We start from the raw sequence: 19,983 nt of genomic DNA on the forward strand, positions 1-19,983 counted from the left end.
AGAATAGCGAAACCATCGGTACAATAGAGTACCATCACAGCCTCACGCACACTAGCACAAGCCCTAACCTTACTCAGAAAGTTCTAACAACCACGCATGCTATGAGACCTCACACTGCATATGGCATCGCAGTGGCTAATTAATGCACGCCCCTGCAATGGCGTTTGAACGCAATGGCACGCCTGTGTTTACCCATCCACCCCCCCGTCACCACTTCCTGTCAATCACTCTGAGAGGGGTCTGCGTAGCCTCTGCAGTTGCAGTCCCAATCGCAATAGCTATATTGCACATGTGCACTGCGATGCATACGGACGATTGCGTGCGTAATTGCAGTTGCAATTAGTGAATCAGGCCCACAATAGACAATTTGAACAGAGATAATTCTAGTGGAACGGGGTATGGTGGCGGGCAGAGCGGAGGTAACTCATATATACATACATACATACATACGGTGGTACTGTATATGGTGAAACATGTATATAATATATGTAACTTTGACAAGTAAGATGGGCCCCCTAAGCTCTGCACCCCTTGCACCTATGGTATGAGGTAGTTACGCCCATGCATACACACAAACACACACATATATATATATATATATATATATATATATATATATATACACACACACACACACACACACATATACATACACACACATATAAGGAGAGAGAGAGAGAGAGAGAGAGAGAGAGAGAGAGAGAGAGAGAGAGAGAGAGAGAGAGAGAGAAAAAAGCAGAATGTGAACAGTTCAACTACACATAGACAGGACCACTATATATTTCTGTATGTTACTTACCAGCTGAAGACTGAAGTTTTTTAATGAAAGAAACTAACCAACAAAAAGGGAAACAAGAGCAAAGACAAAGGATAAGATAGTAAGGACACACACAATAGCCTATGGGTTAAGCTGCATACATGCGTAACGATTTTGTAACCAACAATTATCTGTCCGATTTTCCCTTGAAGATTGAACGATTTTTTGAAGTGTAATGAACGATTTTTACAACGATGAACGAAAAAAGTTCCTTCCCTTAATGAAAATCGTTATGTTGGACAGTCTGAAATGAACTACAAACGGAGAGCGCGCTTGAACGATTTTCGTTCATCGTTATAACTCAGAAACTGAACGATTTTTTGAACGATTACGACGTTGTTATAGTTAAATCATTAAAAAAATTGTTACGTGTGTACGCACCACGAGCAACTTTAATAAATACACTATGCATAGTAATGTCTCTTTTATCTTTAATTCTCACGTTCAGACAAACTATTTATACTACTTTATACTGGGAAGTATACAGAACTAATAATAGATGTTTTTTTTTATAAAAGGTAAAAGGGAAGAAATTAAGTTTAGAATTAAAAAAAAAAATTCAAAGAAATGTTAAGTCAGCAAACATTGAACATCTGTGGCATTGTACACATCACGTGCTATATACTTTTACAGAACGTATACCAGTCTCTACTAATACATCAGCAATAGTAACAGCCATATGATTGAGCTAAGAACACTTATTTTATGCTTATAGAGGAAACAAATGTAAAAGCAACACGTTAACAAGATATTCCACAACAGATACAGATGTGTCCTCATTCAATACGCCATGGGGCGTGACTTGGCTTGTGTCAAGCGTCTTTTTCACATCTATTACACCCAAAACACATGTGACAGCTGTGTAATAAAGAAACTAACTTCTGGCTGGTTACCTGCTCAACTCCCACCTATGCTGCTTACACTGATACACTCTTCCTCTCATCCCAATCTCCACTGAGCCAGCCTTAAGGTGCATACACACTAGACAATGTGCTCACAATGCGATATCGCCTGAACTCTCTACGGGAGCTCCCCGGCACTCCAGGACACAATATGGTGCTAAAAAGTGTCCAATCTAACCAACGATCTATTGTGCGTCCATAACGATTTCAGGGCGTCGTGTACGAGATTGGCAGATCTTGCCTGCTGTTGGCAAGATCTGAAGATGCGATGTACGACCCGCGGGTACGCACATCAGCATTGTGAGAAGACACTCACGATTTGGAAATATTTTACAGGATTTGTCGTTCCGATACATCAAAATTGTGCGAATCGTGCAAAATATCGTCTGTGTACGCACCTTTACTCTTATTGTTCCAGCTCTGCCCTTCTCTCACTAGACTGTAAGCTCTCTGACAAGCAGTGCCTTGCGTATGCTTTGCGCTCACATCTGGTTATATTTGATCTACCTTTGAATACCTATATTTTATATATGATCTGTAATTCTCACTGTATGGAACTCTGGATCCCTGTGGATCTCTCTGGCAATGATAATAATTAAAAAAATACACATGGCTCAATCTATTCTTTAAATGTACTGTACTTCAAGTGACAGATACATGGAACATGAAAATATCTACAATATATTAATCGCTTTCAGGATTACTAGAGACAGAGACAATACAAATGTATTGTGTGGCCAATAAGAATGCCCACATTTGTACTGATGCTATTAGTGGCTTTGTAAAGCCACTAATAGCATCAGTGATATAGATGTATACTGTATCTGCGCCAAATTCAGATTCTCGGGAGCAATGGATATGCTAGTATCATACTGCTATATTTATCAGGCAGCCTAAGTCACGCTGGAACACAGCAACCATTTACAAAAAGAGAGGTCTCTGGGCCTGATTCACTATGGAACGCTATTGCGATCGCAGCTGCGATTACGCACCCAGGTCTGCTGCGTAAAAATGCTAATGAATGCAATCGCAAAGCCATCACACAGCCAGCATAGAGCCGTCCACTACAGCTATCTCACATCTGTAATACCCCTCATGCAGAATTACAGCAGGTCTGACCTTACTCAGAAATTGCTAACCTCATTGCACGCAGTGAGTACTCAAGCTGCGTATGTTGTCGCAGTAGCTAATTTATGCACGCCCAAGTAACGCCGTTCAAATGGACAGACACGCCTGCGTTTCTCCAACCACTTCCCCGTCACCACCCCAAACGCTGACGTCCCGTCCCTCGATTTGCGTTGGCTTTGTGTCTGCGTAGGTGATCGCAGTGCGATCGCAATGATAAATCACGCACTGCGGTGCATACGAACCATCGGCCGTTCTGCGTACGCTGTTGCAGTTGTGATCCGTGATGAATCAGGCCCTCTGTGCACAAATGGACTTCAATAAAGCAACATAATCATGGCAGTTCTCAATGCACTGCAGACTGCAAATTGCCCATAATGTCTCCAAATAATGTCTGTTTTTATTGGTAATATGGACATTCTGATTAACAATCTGTTCATTACCTCCGTCATACTATAGTACAAGAGAAAATGAAGATAACTCACAGCATTTATCTCCCCAGCTTTCTGGCCACACAGAGTGCTCGCTTCTACCTGGACATCACATTCAAGACTTTTATCTTGACTTAGGCTAATTCCACAGTCGCTGTAGTACACAGAAATAGTTGTTATAGTCACTGTGATGTAATTCTACTCAATGTAACAACTTATTTTTTACTGGATACAGTTTCTTACCCATTCAAGTCTTTAGAGAAAGGCACAACTACAATGTCCCGTCTCATCAGGAGATCGGTGAGAAGAACGCTAGAAGGACTATCTGATGCATCTCCTCCTGCTGGCACACCTAGAACATGGTCCCGCACCTTACAGCCCTGGAGGACAGAAAAGGAGAGGCCTGTTATGCCTGGTAACACAGACCTGGTAAGTGTTTAGCAAAGGAATAAATGTCGAAATAAACTTGGGGTACATCCAAACTCCCACATCCTGAGCTGTAATAAGTCTAACTCTGAAGAGAAACTACAGTATGACCTTCCAGCACACTCTCCAACAACATAAACCATGGCAATGATATTACAGAAGTATACTGTATATAATACTAAACATGAACACTGCATCCTGGCTGATCTCGCAGGCAGACTTTCCCCTTTTTGAAATGAGAACACAGCAGAGAAGTTATTAATGGACTGTAAATCACAATGTCGCAGTATCCCTGGCATCCCAGCTCTGTACTTATGTTAAACTGTAAATATGCAGCATTGTGTTATTTCTGTAGAATATGTAAATTAGTATTTAACATTGTACAATTAAAGATTGCTACACACCCCTCCACTATTTAATAATTTGCATCTCATGTATCAAATACTCATCCCCCCGATACCCTCTTCATAACATACACCAAGCTGTTTATGTGCAGGGATCTGCTGCAGCTAGTGGCATAGGAAGAGACCACCTGTCCCAACCTATTCATCTGTACAGCTCTATTCCATAGGACTGGACAGATTGGCAGGTAAGGGTCCTTGGAGAGACCCTATTTAATTAATGGGGAGGAAAATATAAGGTTTTTTCTCCAAATATGGTCACCTACTTTACCGCCTACATTTATTTCATGCTTTGAAATACACTATGTAGACAAAAGTGATTGGACACTGACAGCAAATAGATTAACACAATTTTAATGACATCAGTACTTTGTAGGTTCACCACGTACAGTAATTACTGTCCACAAGTTCCTGGACAACAGCAGGCGGAATGTTCTGCTATTCCGCCTTAAGTACAGTGACCAACTGTGACACTGAAGCAGGTCGAGTCGTCCTAGAACGCTCCAGTCGCTCCAATTCATCCCAGAGGTTCTCATTGGGGTTAAGATCTGGACTCTGAGCTGGTCAGTCCATCCGGGTTACCAAATTTTCTGTATACCAGTCCAGTCCTGGAAACATGATAGGGGGCATTGCCGTCCTGATAAAAACATTTGTTGTTTCTGTAGAACTGCAAGTGCATGGGCCTCCCTCCAAAGTGCATGGACCCCCCTCCAAAGTGCATGGGCCTCCCTCGAATGTGCATGGACCCCCCTGCAAGTGCATGGGCCTCCCTTTCTTGTTGATACCGCCACACTAGTGGCCATTTGGAACTCGTGTCCAATGGTATCTATGGTACGCATTTCACTTGCGCATGGGTGTCCAATCACTTTTGTCTACATAGTGTATCATCTATTGGAGAAAAAATACATTATTGTTTATGCCTGCTATTTATAAAATTATCTGTAGTTATGAAAAAAGATAATGGTTGTTTCCTAACTATAGTGAGTTTAATTTGCCAGCAGAGGTATATTTCTGCAATAGCAACAAGGACAAGTTGGGGATATAACAAAATTTCTCAAAGGGAAACGTCCATTATTGAAAGTATACATAATATATAAACCAAATTATATAAAAGTAGTATAGATAATGCAAACACACAATATATTATTGAATACACATACAGTAATGCAATTTTGATTTATGTTGTAAATGATTTTATGACATCAGTGGGTAATAAAAGACATTTCCTAATGCTTTCCTTCTATTCAGCATGGTATAGGGGCTCATAGACTTGGGACCTGCAGGAAGATCCTTCCATACCTATAATATCCAGACCGAGCCTGGATGCCCGACACACACAATGGTTCAGTCTGTGAACATCTTACTGTAAAATAGTTCAATGAAAAGAATTCACTAAAAGTAAGTAAATAACCCCCTACATACCTTGCCATTTCTATTAATATAAATATGACCCATATTCCCATTAATTTAACTGTGAACCAACTGGTTTTCTACATATCACGATCACCATGGTGAACACACATGACAAACATCTGTACTGTACAGATTCTAACCTTGGGAAGCTGCGCGGGGTCAAACCTGAGGACTTTTTGGTTACAGCAGGGATAGACTCCAGTACCCGGGGAATTCAGAGGACTTGCTGCATTTGCATACACGGCTGGCTCAGGGTGATACTGGCAATGTGACAACTCATTGCAAAGGAACGTCTGGAAATGCAATGTACAAAGAAATCATAGGCAACTCTTTCCCCACAGCATTTTTATATGTGGAAATCAGACATCAATCTATTCTTTCAATAAAGGCCTTTTGTACTTTACAGGTGCATTTTATACAGGAAAAGGCATTGTTTAATTATAATCCAGCAAAACAGTATCATTTCCTAGACTGGTGCTCCTCCTGTTATGATGTTTCCTCAAATGGTGCAGCACATGAGAAATTGGAATATAATATCTATAGTGTAGCGAGTAACCATTAGTTACACCAAGTGGAAAGTGTGAGGTGCTATCTTCCCTTGAAAATGACAGAATATATGGTCACCAAATCCCCCATTCGAATGCTATAATTAAAGTAGAGTTAAGTCGTGCTCATCATCCCATTGGAAGGTAACACTTTCTTTCCGCTGGTTGAAGGTAATAACTCACGCATATTAAAAGAATAAAATATATCTAGCGCCAGTGGCAAACGCAGGATTTCCAGAGGGGGGTTTCCAAATGCTTAATTTTAGAACGAGTGTAGCCTGTCAATTAAGAGGGCAGAATTAGTACTTAAACAGCTTTAATAAGCATCATACAAAATGTATTGTGTGTATTAATTCCAAGCATATACAGGATCAGCAATCACAGTAAGCCATTAGATGCATCAGTAGGCCATCCTGCCTGAGCTGAAAGTATTTATTTTAGATGTGGGCACCATTCCAGACTATTGGAGCAAGTTCTGGAGCCTGGAAGAACAGAAGAAGAACCTAGCACTGCCCTGGACATACTGTATATGTACATATTGGGCTCTATAGCAGTGCATCTCTAACAGTGCATGTTTTCCAGATCTTCTAGTTGGTGCACAGGTTATTTATTAATGGCTGATACATGTTGAAAGATCCACAGGTGGTGCTAATTATTTCATTTGTGATACTGAGAAGAACATGCAGCACTAGTAACAATCTTTTATATTACTATTTCTATTGTGGTCATGGTGTGGGCTGGGGAGGGGGGTTTCCATGTAGACGGAAACCCCCCCTGCGTTTGCCTATGAGCGCAATACTGATAAACATAGAGGTAGCAATTTATTCCATAATATGTTAAAGCATGAAATGGTTTGACTAAGACTGCACAGAAACACGTCAACTGCAGGACTCCCAGGATACATTGCGCTTATACACCGGGAAGCCTACTGTATCCCAGCAACACAGAGTTACCGGGACTCATATCTTTGTGATGAGCTTTGTTTCCTTCATTATCTGGTAGGCATATTTTAGTATTGGGAGAATCACTGTGTACTGACCAAAGTTGAGATTTATTTCTTTTGTAATATGCCTCACCTAATTTACCATCTGGTAGGCATTTTTGTACTACCAAGAAAAATCTTCATGTTTAACATTTTATGGAATAAATTGCTACTTCTGGTGATCCTAAATATTTGTTTGTATTATTATTAAATAATAATCAAACAGACAAAAGTCACACATGTAGCACAAACAACCACAAATGGCCATTCATGATTTATTTAACACAAATTAAATTAAATTGAGCTGTAGTCTAATGCTGCCCATCCACTTGGCGATTAAACCTAGCGATGGAGCGATAACGACGGTCGTTATCGCTCCATCGCTTGGTAATCGGCTGCAAATCGGACAGTAAGAGGTTAAAAACGTTTTTACCTACAATCATCGCCCGAACATGACTGTCAACCTGACGACTGCCGTCAAGTTGCCATGTTCGGGGATGATTGATCTGCATACAATGAAAGTCTGAACGTTCAGTGTATGCACTTCAACCCGCGGGAGACGACGGCGTTGTAATCGTGCCATCGTCCCCGCATCGTGTAATGGATGGGCAGTATTAGAGAAATGGTAACGGTATGGTCTTTCAGTATACATTCTTGCCAGGCACATTTTCAAGCTGAGTTATTTAGGTGTCTATTTATCAAATAATATTTGAGTTATTCCCCCGAAAACACCCATTTTTGGGGATAAGTGCAAATATTAGGGATCCTTCTACTGTACTATAGAGGGGATCGCAGCAGATATCTCTGATATGCCCCATAAAGATCAACATGCGTAGTGAAGGTGTGGTCCTCGCATTATGAATAATAAAGGGAATTTGTGCACATAATAAGTGTATTGCACCACTGCATATTTTGCGGTTAATATTGGTGAAGCTTTAGTTACTTTTATCTACATGTGATGAACTTTTATAAAACCCATTGGTAACGAACCTGTGACCCTCTAGGTTATTCAGCTCTTAACACTCACTTGTTTACATCTGGAACAGGTAAGCCAATTTATAGTCCCCCATAAATGCCAATATACATCTCTCCATGACTTCAGTTCCTCGTATAAACCTGTCAGGTATTCATGAACGTCCCATGTTTTGTCTCTGCAAAGTCAGTGCACATTATGAGGGCGAAAAGCAAATACATCATCAAGGAAATGGTAAGTTAACATACAAGACCAGATCCAGAGTTACATGCATGGAAATAAATGCCTGTTTAAAAAGAAAAATGGTTAAGTAACTGCCCCCCATAAAATTCTTCTAAGCACCAGTGCTCAAAGCATGTTGTAAAGAGATGAAGAGTGCGGGATCCTATGATAAACCAGCACCAGGCTGTGACAGGCTGGGCTGATCACACTATGGGCCTGATTCAGAGCTGAACGCTCTGACCAGAGCGCTCGCTCTGAATCAGGGCCCTCCTCCATGAAAATGGAGCGGCCTCCTGGCCGCTCGTATAGCTGTGGGTGATCACCCACAGCATATGCGAGCGGCCAAAAAGATGGTCGCGATAGTCTTGACCATCGCGACCATCGGACTTGCGACGGAGACCCTGCGGTAGGGTCTCCCTGCCACAAGCCCTGTAGTGATTTTGGCTCTATCAGAGCCAAAATCACTCCCACTGACATCACTAGTGATGTCAGTGGGGCCGGCTTCAGACGGTAGGCGTTCCCATGGGAACGCCTGTCTGGCAGGCACGCCCACCAAAGGGGGCGTGCTGTCAATCAACATCGACAGCACGCCCCCTTTGGTGCGAGACCCGGAGCGATGGAAAGCCTGTCGCTCCCCGGGTCTCGCGCATGCGCATGACGGAGCTCCCTCCGTCGTGCGCATGCGCAGTGGGGAACATCGACCCGCTTGCGAGCGTACTGCCGCTCGCGAGCGGGTCTGAATGACCCTAAATGACAGGAAAACCCATAGTGTGCTGCCCCCTCTGGTCACTATGTGACATAGCCACACTTTGCTCAGTATGGGGAGGAGTTATACATAAATTCTTCTGCACAGTTTTTTTTTACATTGTTTCTTTTATTACAGGTTCTACAAGCACCAGCTTACACAAGTTGTTTATGCTTGCTGGGACCAACAATACTACATACAAAAATGCAGATTTCTTACATTTTTTACTTTTTATAATAATAACACCCACCGGATTTGGGTGTTCGGAAGAACCATGTTGCTTTTCAGCACAGGGCTTTTTCCTTGTTGTGGGTTGCATATTTTTCTTTTTGCAGGGCAGGCTTGCCTAGGAAATTTAACCCTGTGCTGAGCAGGCACATTATAATAGGGTAATGTGACCCTTATAGCGAGACCAACCAAGCCTGCAATAGCCTGGTACTAACTGCAGATTTTGTGAGGGGACACCACACTGTTCATTCACCCACAACCAGGCTATGAGCACTAGTGCTTCTATCACTTATAAAGAACACGCTATTTTAAATGACGTAGTTGTCACAGACTGCAAACATTTAGCTGTTAATAATCAGCAGGGAACTTTGCACCAGGGGTAGAGTACCCGTAAATAAAATTGCCTCTTACCAGATAGTAATAGTGGGTTGAATCCATTTGGAGCTGAAACGCATTAGGGTTCTACTATGGTATTTTATATGCTGAATTATATTCAATCAATGTGGTATATTGTTTTACAATAAAGATTATACACTAAAGCAGCGCTATGGCCTTGCTATTTGTGTATATTTCTAAGGAATAATGGATAAAAGAAAAGGCCAGGAGGAAGGCTAAGCACATTACCTGTCCAGTCAAATCTGACACGGCCTGATTCGGTACAGATCATTATTGCGATTGCAGTAGCGATTACACACGCAGTTTCACTGCAAAAATATGCTAATAATTGCAATCGCAATGCCGTTGCAGTCTGACATAAGGACGCCCGCTTTACCATACACACATCCCTAATACTTTGCAAGTCTACGAAACCATCGGAAAAAAAAAGTACAATCGCAGCCTCACGCACACTTGCACAAGGTCTGACCTTACTCAGGAATTGCTAACCTCATTGCACGCAGTGAAATCCCAAGCTGCGTAGTCCCTGCAACAGAGTTCAAACGCACTGGCACGCCTGCGTTTTGCCGACCACCCCCCACGTCACCACCCCCAAAACGGTCACTTCCTGTCAATCTCTCTGCAATGGGTCTGCGTAGTCACTGCGATCTACGCAGTGAGGGGTGGTTGGCAAAACGCAGTCGTGCCAGTGCCAGTCCGATCGCAGTGAGGTCTTCGCGCCCGCGCACTGTGAAGCAGTGGTGGGCTGGGCCGGGGGGCCGGGTGCCGTGTGCCCCCCGGGCCTCGGGCAGTCTGTGTCTCTGTGACACAGGCTGCACCGCGCGTGTAGCACTGACCGGACGGAGTTCGGTCAGCGCTACACTGACTAATACTCAGCCGCCGACTCCGGCAGCTGTGTGTTTGTTTTGATCAGCAGCCAATGAGAGTTTGACAGACTCTCATTAGCTGCTGCTGAGCCCACTGCAGGAGCCGCTCCATCTTCCGGCTCCCGCAGTGGGCAATGGGAGAGGCGTCATGACGTCTCTCCCATAATGCAGAGCAGCCCAGCTCGGGAGGACACTCAGGACAGACGGAGGAACGGATGGCGGCGGCGGCGGGAGCGGGGATTCAGGTATTTTATTTTTTTTATTACGTGTGTCTACTAGGGGGGGGGGGGGCAGGCACTACAAGGGGGAGACCACTACTGGGGGCACTACAAAGGGGGGGGACTACTACTACTGGGGGCACTACAAGGGGGGGCTACTACTACTGGGGACTACTACTACTGGGGGCACTACAAGGGGGGGGACTACTACTACGGGCACTACAAGGGGAGGGGACTACTACTAGGGGCACTGCTTAGGGAGGAGGGGACTACTACTAGGGGCACTACATAGGGGGGAGGGGACTACCACTGGGGGCACTGCATCGAGGGACCACTGCTGGGGGCTCTATATAAAGGGCAATACTAGGGGTACTGCATAGGGGGGAGACTACAACTAGGGCCACTATTTAAGGGGCACTGCATAAGGGTTATCACTATTGGGGGCACTGCATGGGGAGTGGACTGCTACTGGGGGCACTATATTAAGGGGTACTGCATAGAGGGTACCACTATTGGAGGCACTATATAAGGGGATTACTACTGGGGGCACAAGAGGTACTGCACAGGGGGGACCACTACTGGGGGCACTGTATAAGGGGCACCGCATAGGGGGGATCACTACTGGGGTCACTACTGGAGGCCTGCATAAGGGGGTCCTCTCCTGGGGCACAGGGGGGCACTGCATTTGCGTACTACGACTCCGGGCTGCCCTTAATCTTTATTTTTGCTTTACATTAATCCCATATTGACCCGCCTCCTCCCTGAAACACTTGGGGGGGGGGGCGCCGTAGAATGCACGTTCATCGGGGCACCCTGGCTGCACGCTACTCCTCTGCCAGGGCCGCCTGCATGCATTTGCCCCCCAGGCTAAAAGTTGCCAGCCAGCCCCTGCTGTGTAGTATGCACAGAATGCAGCAATCGGCGTTTATAAGATATAATGTCACTTGTCTCAGGAGACACAAGTCAGTGATATGCAGAAAGTGTAATATAGACAGAAGGATACAGAATTTTTGTTGTGCATGAGCAGTGCTAAAAAAAACTGGGTTTGCAGCCAACTGAAAATGCCCCTATGTTTATGTCCATGCCAGCAGGGCAGTGGAGAGGGGTGTGTGAATGGTGCCGCCATCCAGGGTACAAAGCTGTGGGAGGAAACACCATCGCCTCATCAGTGGCACCCTTCTCCAGCTTGTGCAGTACCTGGAACAGCACCCTGCATCCTTGAGAGCACCCATCTACTTCCGCAGCCGGCCCCCTTTTTGTGACGAATATTGAATTAATTTTATATCACTTGTCTGTTTACACTTCATAGCCATATACAGAATAGACAAGCAATGAGCCCTTCTGTAGCAGATTGCAATACACCAGTTCACATGCTGCAAACTGTAGCTTATGTTATTCTGACATTGTAAGTCACTGGAGAGAAAATAGAAATCTAAAATTCAAATGAACATACCGTATGTGAAAGAAAACAATATTTCCATACTGGTCGATGTTGATTTTCCCAGGTAGACAGGCAATCTTCTGCTCTACTTCCTTAGTCAGCAGCTTCTTACACAAACAGCATCTAGAAGAGATATTTACACATCTCATCTACATATCTTATCTTATGTTTAAAGAATGGGATCTGGTATTTGTATTTTCCATAAGCTTTTACCTGTATAGTGTGGCAGCAGTTGCTGGAGAATCTGGGTTTTTATATTCAGGATCAAACAGTCTTTCAATTTTCTTGCAGAATATTTTGCTACAAAACAATAAATGACAGAGCACTAAGTGCATAGAGACTGCCGCTAGACAAATAAAATGAAAACACAACTACACATAACGAAGATATTTACATCGCTTAACAATAATAGAATGATGTAAACCATATATACTTTATTTCAATGCAATTTAGAAGGGTGAAGCCCACAGGATCCTCATGGGAGGATCCCACTATTATTTCTGAATAAAACATTGGATGTATGGACTTTGGGCCCCATTCAGAGATGGACGAAAAGCCCATGTGTAAGCAGTTGAGCGATTATCAGTGATCTGTGCCTGCATCTGAGCATGCGTCAAGTTTCATTACCGATGTCGCTCGCAGTAAGGATTTATTCTCACAGTAATTGACAGGGACTGTTTGTGGGCAGCAACAGGGAGGTGACGACTCAAGCACGGCGTTTTCAGGGGCGTCTCTGCCTGCGACTGCGATCCCGTCTCAGTTGCGACGGCCAGTCTGTGTGAACAAAGGGTAACTCAGAAAGCCGATTATCGACTGATCTGAGACCGATGCCGCCTTTGTACGCAGTTGCTTGTATTTGTGAAGCCGTTGGTGGGCGTCTGAAAGCAAATCCTGGTGGCTGCGACATTTGCATATTTTATCACAGCGACTGCGTACAAATTTGCAGCGTCCATCACTGGATCAGGCCTCACCAGTTCTGATTTTCCCAGGACCGTCCTAGATTTCAGAAAGAGAAAGTATTTATCGGTTGCTCTGTCCCTGCCCGCTTCATTTGAGACAATTGGACAAGCAAGAGATGAAAATGAATGTGCTCTGACCATAGTGGAAGGCACCTTAAAAAACACCTAAGGGCTCTTCATGTTTCGCTCTATACAACAAAACATTTATGCTAGTGATAACACTGCGATCACCACCAGTAAACCTGGTCAGTAACACTGCATGTCTTTGTATGGGAAGCCTATTATTGTTGACACCGCAATACCTGTTTTGTTATCTCCATTTAAGATGTCTGTAACTAACAAAAAGCCTGAAAAACTAAGCATTTAATTTTTAAGTATATTTTATCTACTGTATTTGTAAAATATGCTTATAATAGCCAATATACACTGAGTGGTCAAATTATTATGGCCACCAAAATCAAAGGCTGAAAATCACACAAAGTCACTTTGCTCAGGAATAACAACTGTTTCAATGTCTCCTGGCAGGTGGCCGTAAATAATGTGACAGGGTGGAGGTAGCCCAAATCCCTTTTCAGTTTCAGTATAGTCACATCAGCAACATTTAAAGCAAGTTTGCTGTATAAATTCTTTTTTTTTTTTTTTTTTTTTTATTAATTCTTTAATTTCTTAATTTTCAAAGCACAAGACATACTTTTGCAGCAAAAAAGAATCAATACAAAACACATTATAGTACATGAAAAAGCACAATAACACAGCTCCATACTTAGACATACAAAAACCAGGAACCAAAGCTAAGATAATATAGTATAGCGTACTTCACTATAAAATAATCAGAAAAATAAGGAAAAGAAAAAAGATGGGGAAGAAAAATAATAGAGAGGGAAAGATAAAGAGGGGGACGAGGGGGAGGGAGAGGGCAAATATACACTGGGTGTACCGAACTCTAAACCAGAGCACCAGAAATATTTAGAAATTAAGGTTGTGGAATGAGGGCTGCATATGAGGCTGAGGATTTAAAATCAATCCAGCTGGACCACATAGCAATAAACTCAGAATGTTTCTCAGGAGCTGAGTAAAGGACATCATCCATGGTCATGTAAAAGTCAAGGCGTTGACAACAATCCCACACTGTCGGAGGGATCCGAGAGCGCCAGCAAACTGGGAGTACCGCCCTAGCAGCATTATTAATATGTCGAAGAAGGGACTTTTTATAAAGAGAAATCGGGTCGGATGTATGAGAGAGCAGCCAGAAGTCCGGACCAGATGATACAGAGTAACCCAATATCTCCGAAGCCAAGGCTATTATCCCTACCCAAAAGGGGACAATTAGTGAACAATCCCACCAGATGTGCAAAACATCTCCAGCAGAGAGGGGACACCGTGGGATAGCACGACTTTAGTATAATCTCTTCTGAAAGCACAGCAGGTCTACTCTACTAAGATCAAATCTGGGTGCAGGATGGCGGAGTAACATCGCTGGACTCTCCCACAAATGTGGTTCACTGACACAAGTGGAAAAGTCTCTTCTGATATATTCCACTGTAGTGAACATCATGATAATCAAACTGGAAAGAACAGTGGGAAGTGACCCACTAAGAACTAGGAACACACAGACATGTAGGAGATGGAGAACAATGATTAAAAAAAAGCATGTGCTTTGACCCTAGTCAAATGTACCTTAGAACTGATCATGCACTGCTGTTTTACCATGACCATGGCGTTCTCAAATACTAAAACTGCTCTGCAGGGCTGGATTAGGACCTTTAGAGGCCCTAAGCAGTTAAAAGATTTTGGTGTCCCTATATAACAAGAGATATGGTAAGAACTTACCTTTGTTATCTCTATTTCTACGAAGTCCATAGGGTCCACAGGGTTGACCTTGGGGTATAGCTGGATCTGGATCCACGGGCACCACGCAGTTAAAGCTTTGCTGCTCCCAGGATGCACTTGGGTCCGTCCTCCTCTATACCCCGCCCCCGACCACAGGCACCTCAGTTGGTAAGCAGCTAAGGCCGGAGGAGGAGACTAAACAGAGAGAAGGAAGACTGGAACACACAAGAAACCATACTCACAGAAATGGGAGACGGAAAACCGGTGACCAGCCACACAGCCCATTTGAAGTGAGGTGCGTCAGGGCGGGCGCCCTGTGGACCCTATGAACTTCGTAGAAACAGAGATAACAAAGGTAAGTTCTTACCATATCTCTTGTTTTCTACTTCAGGGTCCACAGGGTTGACCTTGGGGATGTCCCAAAGCAGTTCAACTAAGGGCGGGGACGCTCCTGTGCTGAAAGGAGTACCCGGCGCCCAAAGGATGCATCCTGAGAGGCGAAGGTATCAAACGCATAGAACCTCAAAAACGTTTGAATTGAAGACCAAGTGGCCGCCTTACACAGCTGAACAGCGGAGGTGCCACGTCTAGCAGCCCAAGAGGGACCCACAGAATGAGTGGAATGAGCCTTAACAGAGGCTGGCACAGATAAACCCTCCTGTGCATAAGCCTCACAAATAACGGAACGAAGCCAACGGGCTAACGTTTGCTTGTTGGCAGGCCAACCCCTCTTGTGAAAACCGAAGAGGACAAACAAAGAATCCGACTTCCTAACCGAAGCAGTCTGGTCCACATAGATTCTAAGTGCCCGAACTACATCTAAGGAAGCCTCACCAGCTGAAAGATCAGGTGACTGAAAAGCTGGCACAACAAGTTCCTGATTAATGTGGAACTTTGAGACCACTTTGGGCAAAAACTCAGGACGAGTGCGGAGCACCGCTCTGTCCTGGTGAAAAATCAGAAAAGGAGGGCGACAGGAAAGCGCCCCCAATTCTGACACCCTCCTGGCAGAAGCAATTGCCAGGAGAAAAATGGTCTTAAACGTCAGCCACTTGAGCTCTACCGACTCAAGCGGCTCAAAAGGAGGACCCTGCAAGACCCCCAGTACCACCGCCAAGTCCCAAGGAGCCACCGGAGGCACGATGGGAGGCTGGATCCTGAGAACACCTTGGAAAAAGGTGTGAACATCTGGCAGTGTAGCAATCCATCGCTGAAACCACACGGACAAAGCAGACACATGAACCTTCAGAGAGGCCAGGAGTAAGCCGAGGTCCAAACCCGATTGAAGAAACTCCAAGATTCTGGAGACCCGGAACAACTGCGGATCATAGTTTCTGGATTCACACCACTAAAAATAAGTGCGCCACACCCTGTGGTAAATCCGCGCGGAAGCAGGCTTGCGTGCCCTAAGCATGGTACCAATGACCGAACTGGAGAAACCCCTAGACCTCAAGACGGCTGTCTCAAGAGCCACGCCGTCAAAGACAGCCGACCCAGATCCGGGTAAAGGCAGGGCCCTTGAGACAACAGGTCCCGATGCTGAGGGAGAAGGTACGGAGCGTCGATGGAGAGGCACCTCAGATCGGAGTACCAAGGACGACTGGGCCACGCCTGAGCTACCAGCACGAGCGTGCCGCTGTCCTGCTTGAATTTCCACAGAACCTGAGGAAGCAGGGATATCGGAGGAAACAGATACGCCAGGTGAAACGTCCATTTCACCGACAGCGCGTCTACCAGACAGGCGCCTGCGTCTCTTGTCCTTGACCCGTAAACGGGCAACTTGTGATTGTGATGGGAGGCCATCAAGTCCAGCTCCGGCAGCCCCCACCTGTCCACGAGTAGCTGAAACACCTCTGGGTGAAGTGACCATTCCCCGGGATGCACGTCGTGACGGCTGAGGAAGTCCGCCTCCCAATTGAGGACTCCGGGAATGAAGACTGCCGAGATCGCTGGAATGTGACACTCCGCCCAAGCAAGAATGCGAGACACCTCCGACATTGCTGTCCGACTGCGAGTTCCCCCTTGGTGGTTGATGTACGCCACCGTGGTGGCGTTGTCGGACTGCACCTGAACCGCCCTTCCGTGAAGAGCGGGGTCGGACGACTGCAGGGCCCTGTATACTGCCTGCAGTTCCAGGATGTTAATGGGGAGAAGTGCTTCTTCCGCGGACCAACGACCCTGAAGCGATAATGAGCCGGTCAATGCCCCCCAACCCCGGAGACTGGCATCCGTCGTGAGCAGGACCCAGTCCGGGATCCAAAAGGGGCGCCCCTCGACCAGATGCGCTGTCTGAAGCCACCAAGCCAAAGACTGCCGAACCTCCGGGGATAACACCAGCATCTCAGAGCGGATCCGGTGAGGTAACCCGTTCCATTCCGATAGAATCAGCCCCTGCAGGGGCCGGGAATGGAACTGGGCAAATTCCACCATGTCGAATGTCGACACCATGGACCCCAGAACTCTCATAGCCGAATGGACCGACAGGCGGCAACTGCTCAGGCAACTGTGTATCCGCAGCTGCAGGGAGGAGACCTTCTCCAGAGACAGGAAAATCCGTTGCTGACGAGAATCCAGCAGGGCTCCCAAATGAACCATCCGCTGTGATGGAATCAGGGAGGACTTTTTTCAATTTATCAGCCACCCGTGCGCTTGCAGGCAAGCGATCGTCAGGTGGAGATGTTGAAGCAGTACCTCCGGGGAGCTCGCCAGCAACAGGAGATCGTCCAGATACGGCAGCAGCCGTACATTCTGGTTCCGAAAATGTGCGGCCATGACCGCCATAATCTTCGTGAACACCCTCGGTGCCGTGGAGAGGCCAAAGGGTAGCGCCCGGAACTGAAAATGATGTTGAAGGATAGCGAACCTCAGATACCGCTGGTGTGAAGGTGCTATCGGAACATGGAGGTAGGCGTCCTGAATAGCCAGGGACACCATGTAATCCCCCGGTTCCATCGCCAGAATGATGGAATGTAACGTTTCCATCCTGAACTTGGGAACTCTGAGGAATTTGTTCAGAGACTTCAAGTTGAGGATAGGGCGATGAGAACCATTGGGTTTCTGCACCAGAAACAGAGAAGAATAGTACCCCGTCCCTCATTGTAATTGAGGAACGGGAACAATGACCCCTGCTTTCAGCAAGGACTCTATAGCTTCCTGAATCTGTAAAGTCTTGGTCGTATCCTGAGAAGGACTCGTGCAGAAAAACTGATGGGGCGGTCTGTGCCGAAAAGACAGGACGTACCCCTGGGAGACCACTTCTCGAACCCAGGCATCCGTGGTGGTATTGTGCCAGCACTGGGCAAATAGAAGAAGTCGGCCTCCCACTCTGGGGTCCCCCAGAGGGAGGCCCGTCCCATCAGGCAGAAGGTTTATCCTCCTGCTTGAAGAAGGGCGCCTGGCACTCCAGGACTGCTTCTTGGGCTTAGAAGCGGCCTTGGTTGCCGATTGCCTCGGGAAGGACTGACCTTTGGCCTTGCCCTGAACCCGAAAGGACCGAAAGGCAGAGCTCCGTACTTTGGTAGGTGCAGAAGCCGAAGGGAGGAAGGCTGATTTAGACTTAGCCTGAGTATCCACAATTTTGTCCAAGTCTGGACCAAAAAGCAACTCCCCATTAAAAGGTAAGGCCTCAGTCCCTTTTTGGAGTCTGTGTCAGCTCTCCAAGACCGACGCGCCGACACCGTTGCAGCCGACACCCGAGAGGTCAGCAGGCTTGCATCTAACGATGCTTCCCCAATGTAGGAAGCCGCATCCCTCATTTGTCCTATCAACGCTCTCTGGATCTCCGAAGCATCTTCCGGAAAGGTATCCTCCAAAGCGTTGGCCCAGCTCTCGATGGCCTTAGCCAGCCAAGAGATGGCCATGAACGGACGGGCAACCGCCCCCGAGAGAGAGTAGATAGACTTTAAACAAGTCTCCACTTTCCTGTCCGTGGGATCTTTCAGGGACGAGATCGACGGCAAAGGCAGCGTAGCGCTTTTAATTAAGTGGGTAACGTGGGAATCCACGGCAGGCGGAGTTTCCCACTTCCTGCAATGAGCCTCAGGAAAAGGATAGTTTGAAGCCAACCGTTTCTGCGGTTGGAACCTCTTGCTGGGCAACTGCCAGGCCCCTGCCATATGATCCGTTAACTGGTCAGACAGGGGAAAAACCGTCGAAGCTACCTTGGCCTTCTTAAAATTAGGGTACTTCGACCTGGGAGCCGGCGCATCCTCCTCTATATGAAGGATGGCCCGCACCGCCCTAACCAATGCCGGTACATTAATGGAGGACTTAGCCTCCACCTCCTGGGCCCCAGCATCCGAGTCAGAGTCTTCATGGATCTCCCCGTCATCCGAAGACACGTCCGTGTCTGTAAACTGTGCCGCCAATGAAGCCGAAACGGTTCGCTTGGACGTCCTTGGTGGCCAATCACTGTGCAACATAGTTTGAAAGGCCGATGACGAAGCCGCCAGGCTCTGAACAGAGCTGGAGAGGACATCCACCCAGGGAGGGGGTACCGTTTGAGGATACCCCTGAAACGGTACCATCGACTGCTGTGGTACCGTGGGAGATTGCACGTACACAGGCAAACCCGCATAAGGACCCACAGTCTGAGACCCGGGAGGAGACTGCACCAGATGCGTCACGCCCGGGGAACGGGGGATGGTAGGCTGGGGCAACGCCCTAGAAGGGCCCGCAGTCTGGACCGCCAGCCGGTCCGCGATCGACGCCAGCACTTGTGTAAACATCGCCCACGGAGGATCCTGCGCCACTGGAGGTCTAGAGGGACCAGGTACCAGCCGGCACCGTCCGCACAGACCGTCCTGAGACAAATCCGCCCCGTCAACCCCTGCCGAACAGCGTCGGCAGGAAAACAACACAGGAGCCACGGAGTGCTCCTTCTCCTCATCAGACATGACACAAAACTTTTGCAATAAAAAATGTATCACCGAAAAGAGGTAAAGGCGTATAACACCTGCGCACTCCCAAGTATGCAACACAAACAGCCCACAATCTGGTACTGAGTAGCACACCGCAGTATGTGACGGACCTCACAAATACGTAGATCTATATAAGTGAGGTAT

At 46.3% G+C, this 19,983-nt stretch overlaps 1 protein-coding gene across 4 annotated transcripts in view; it reads right to left on the minus strand.

Annotated features, from left to right (window-relative positions):
* Positions 1 to 19,983, minus strand: part of SANBR (SANT and BTB domain regulator of CSR) — a 79,121-nt gene that overhangs the window by 14,814 nt on the left and 44,324 nt on the right. For 3 of the 4 annotated variants that reach the window (XM_088477552.1, XM_088477551.1, XM_088477554.1), the window contains 7 exons: positions 12,345 to 12,431; positions 12,144 to 12,254; positions 8,070 to 8,193; positions 5,656 to 5,808; positions 3,519 to 3,655; positions 3,330 to 3,429; positions 800 to 832 (listed from right to left, as the gene is read on the minus strand). In XM_088477552.1, coding sequence (XP_088333678.1) covers positions 800 to 832; positions 3,330 to 3,429; positions 3,519 to 3,655; positions 5,656 to 5,808; positions 8,070 to 8,193; positions 12,144 to 12,254; positions 12,345 to 12,431 — 745 coding nt within the window. The remainder of the gene's footprint in view (positions 1 to 799; positions 833 to 3,329; positions 3,430 to 3,518; positions 3,656 to 5,655; positions 5,809 to 8,069; positions 8,194 to 12,143; positions 12,255 to 12,344; positions 12,432 to 19,983) is intronic. The other variant, XM_088477553.1, reaches the window with a different exon arrangement.

The sequence above is a fragment of the Taudactylus pleione genome, unplaced genomic scaffold (genome assembly GCF_031769625.1).
Source record: "Taudactylus pleione unplaced genomic scaffold, aTauple2 ptg000201l, whole genome shotgun sequence".
NCBI lineage: Eukaryota > Metazoa > Chordata > Amphibia > Anura > Myobatrachidae > Taudactylus > Taudactylus pleione.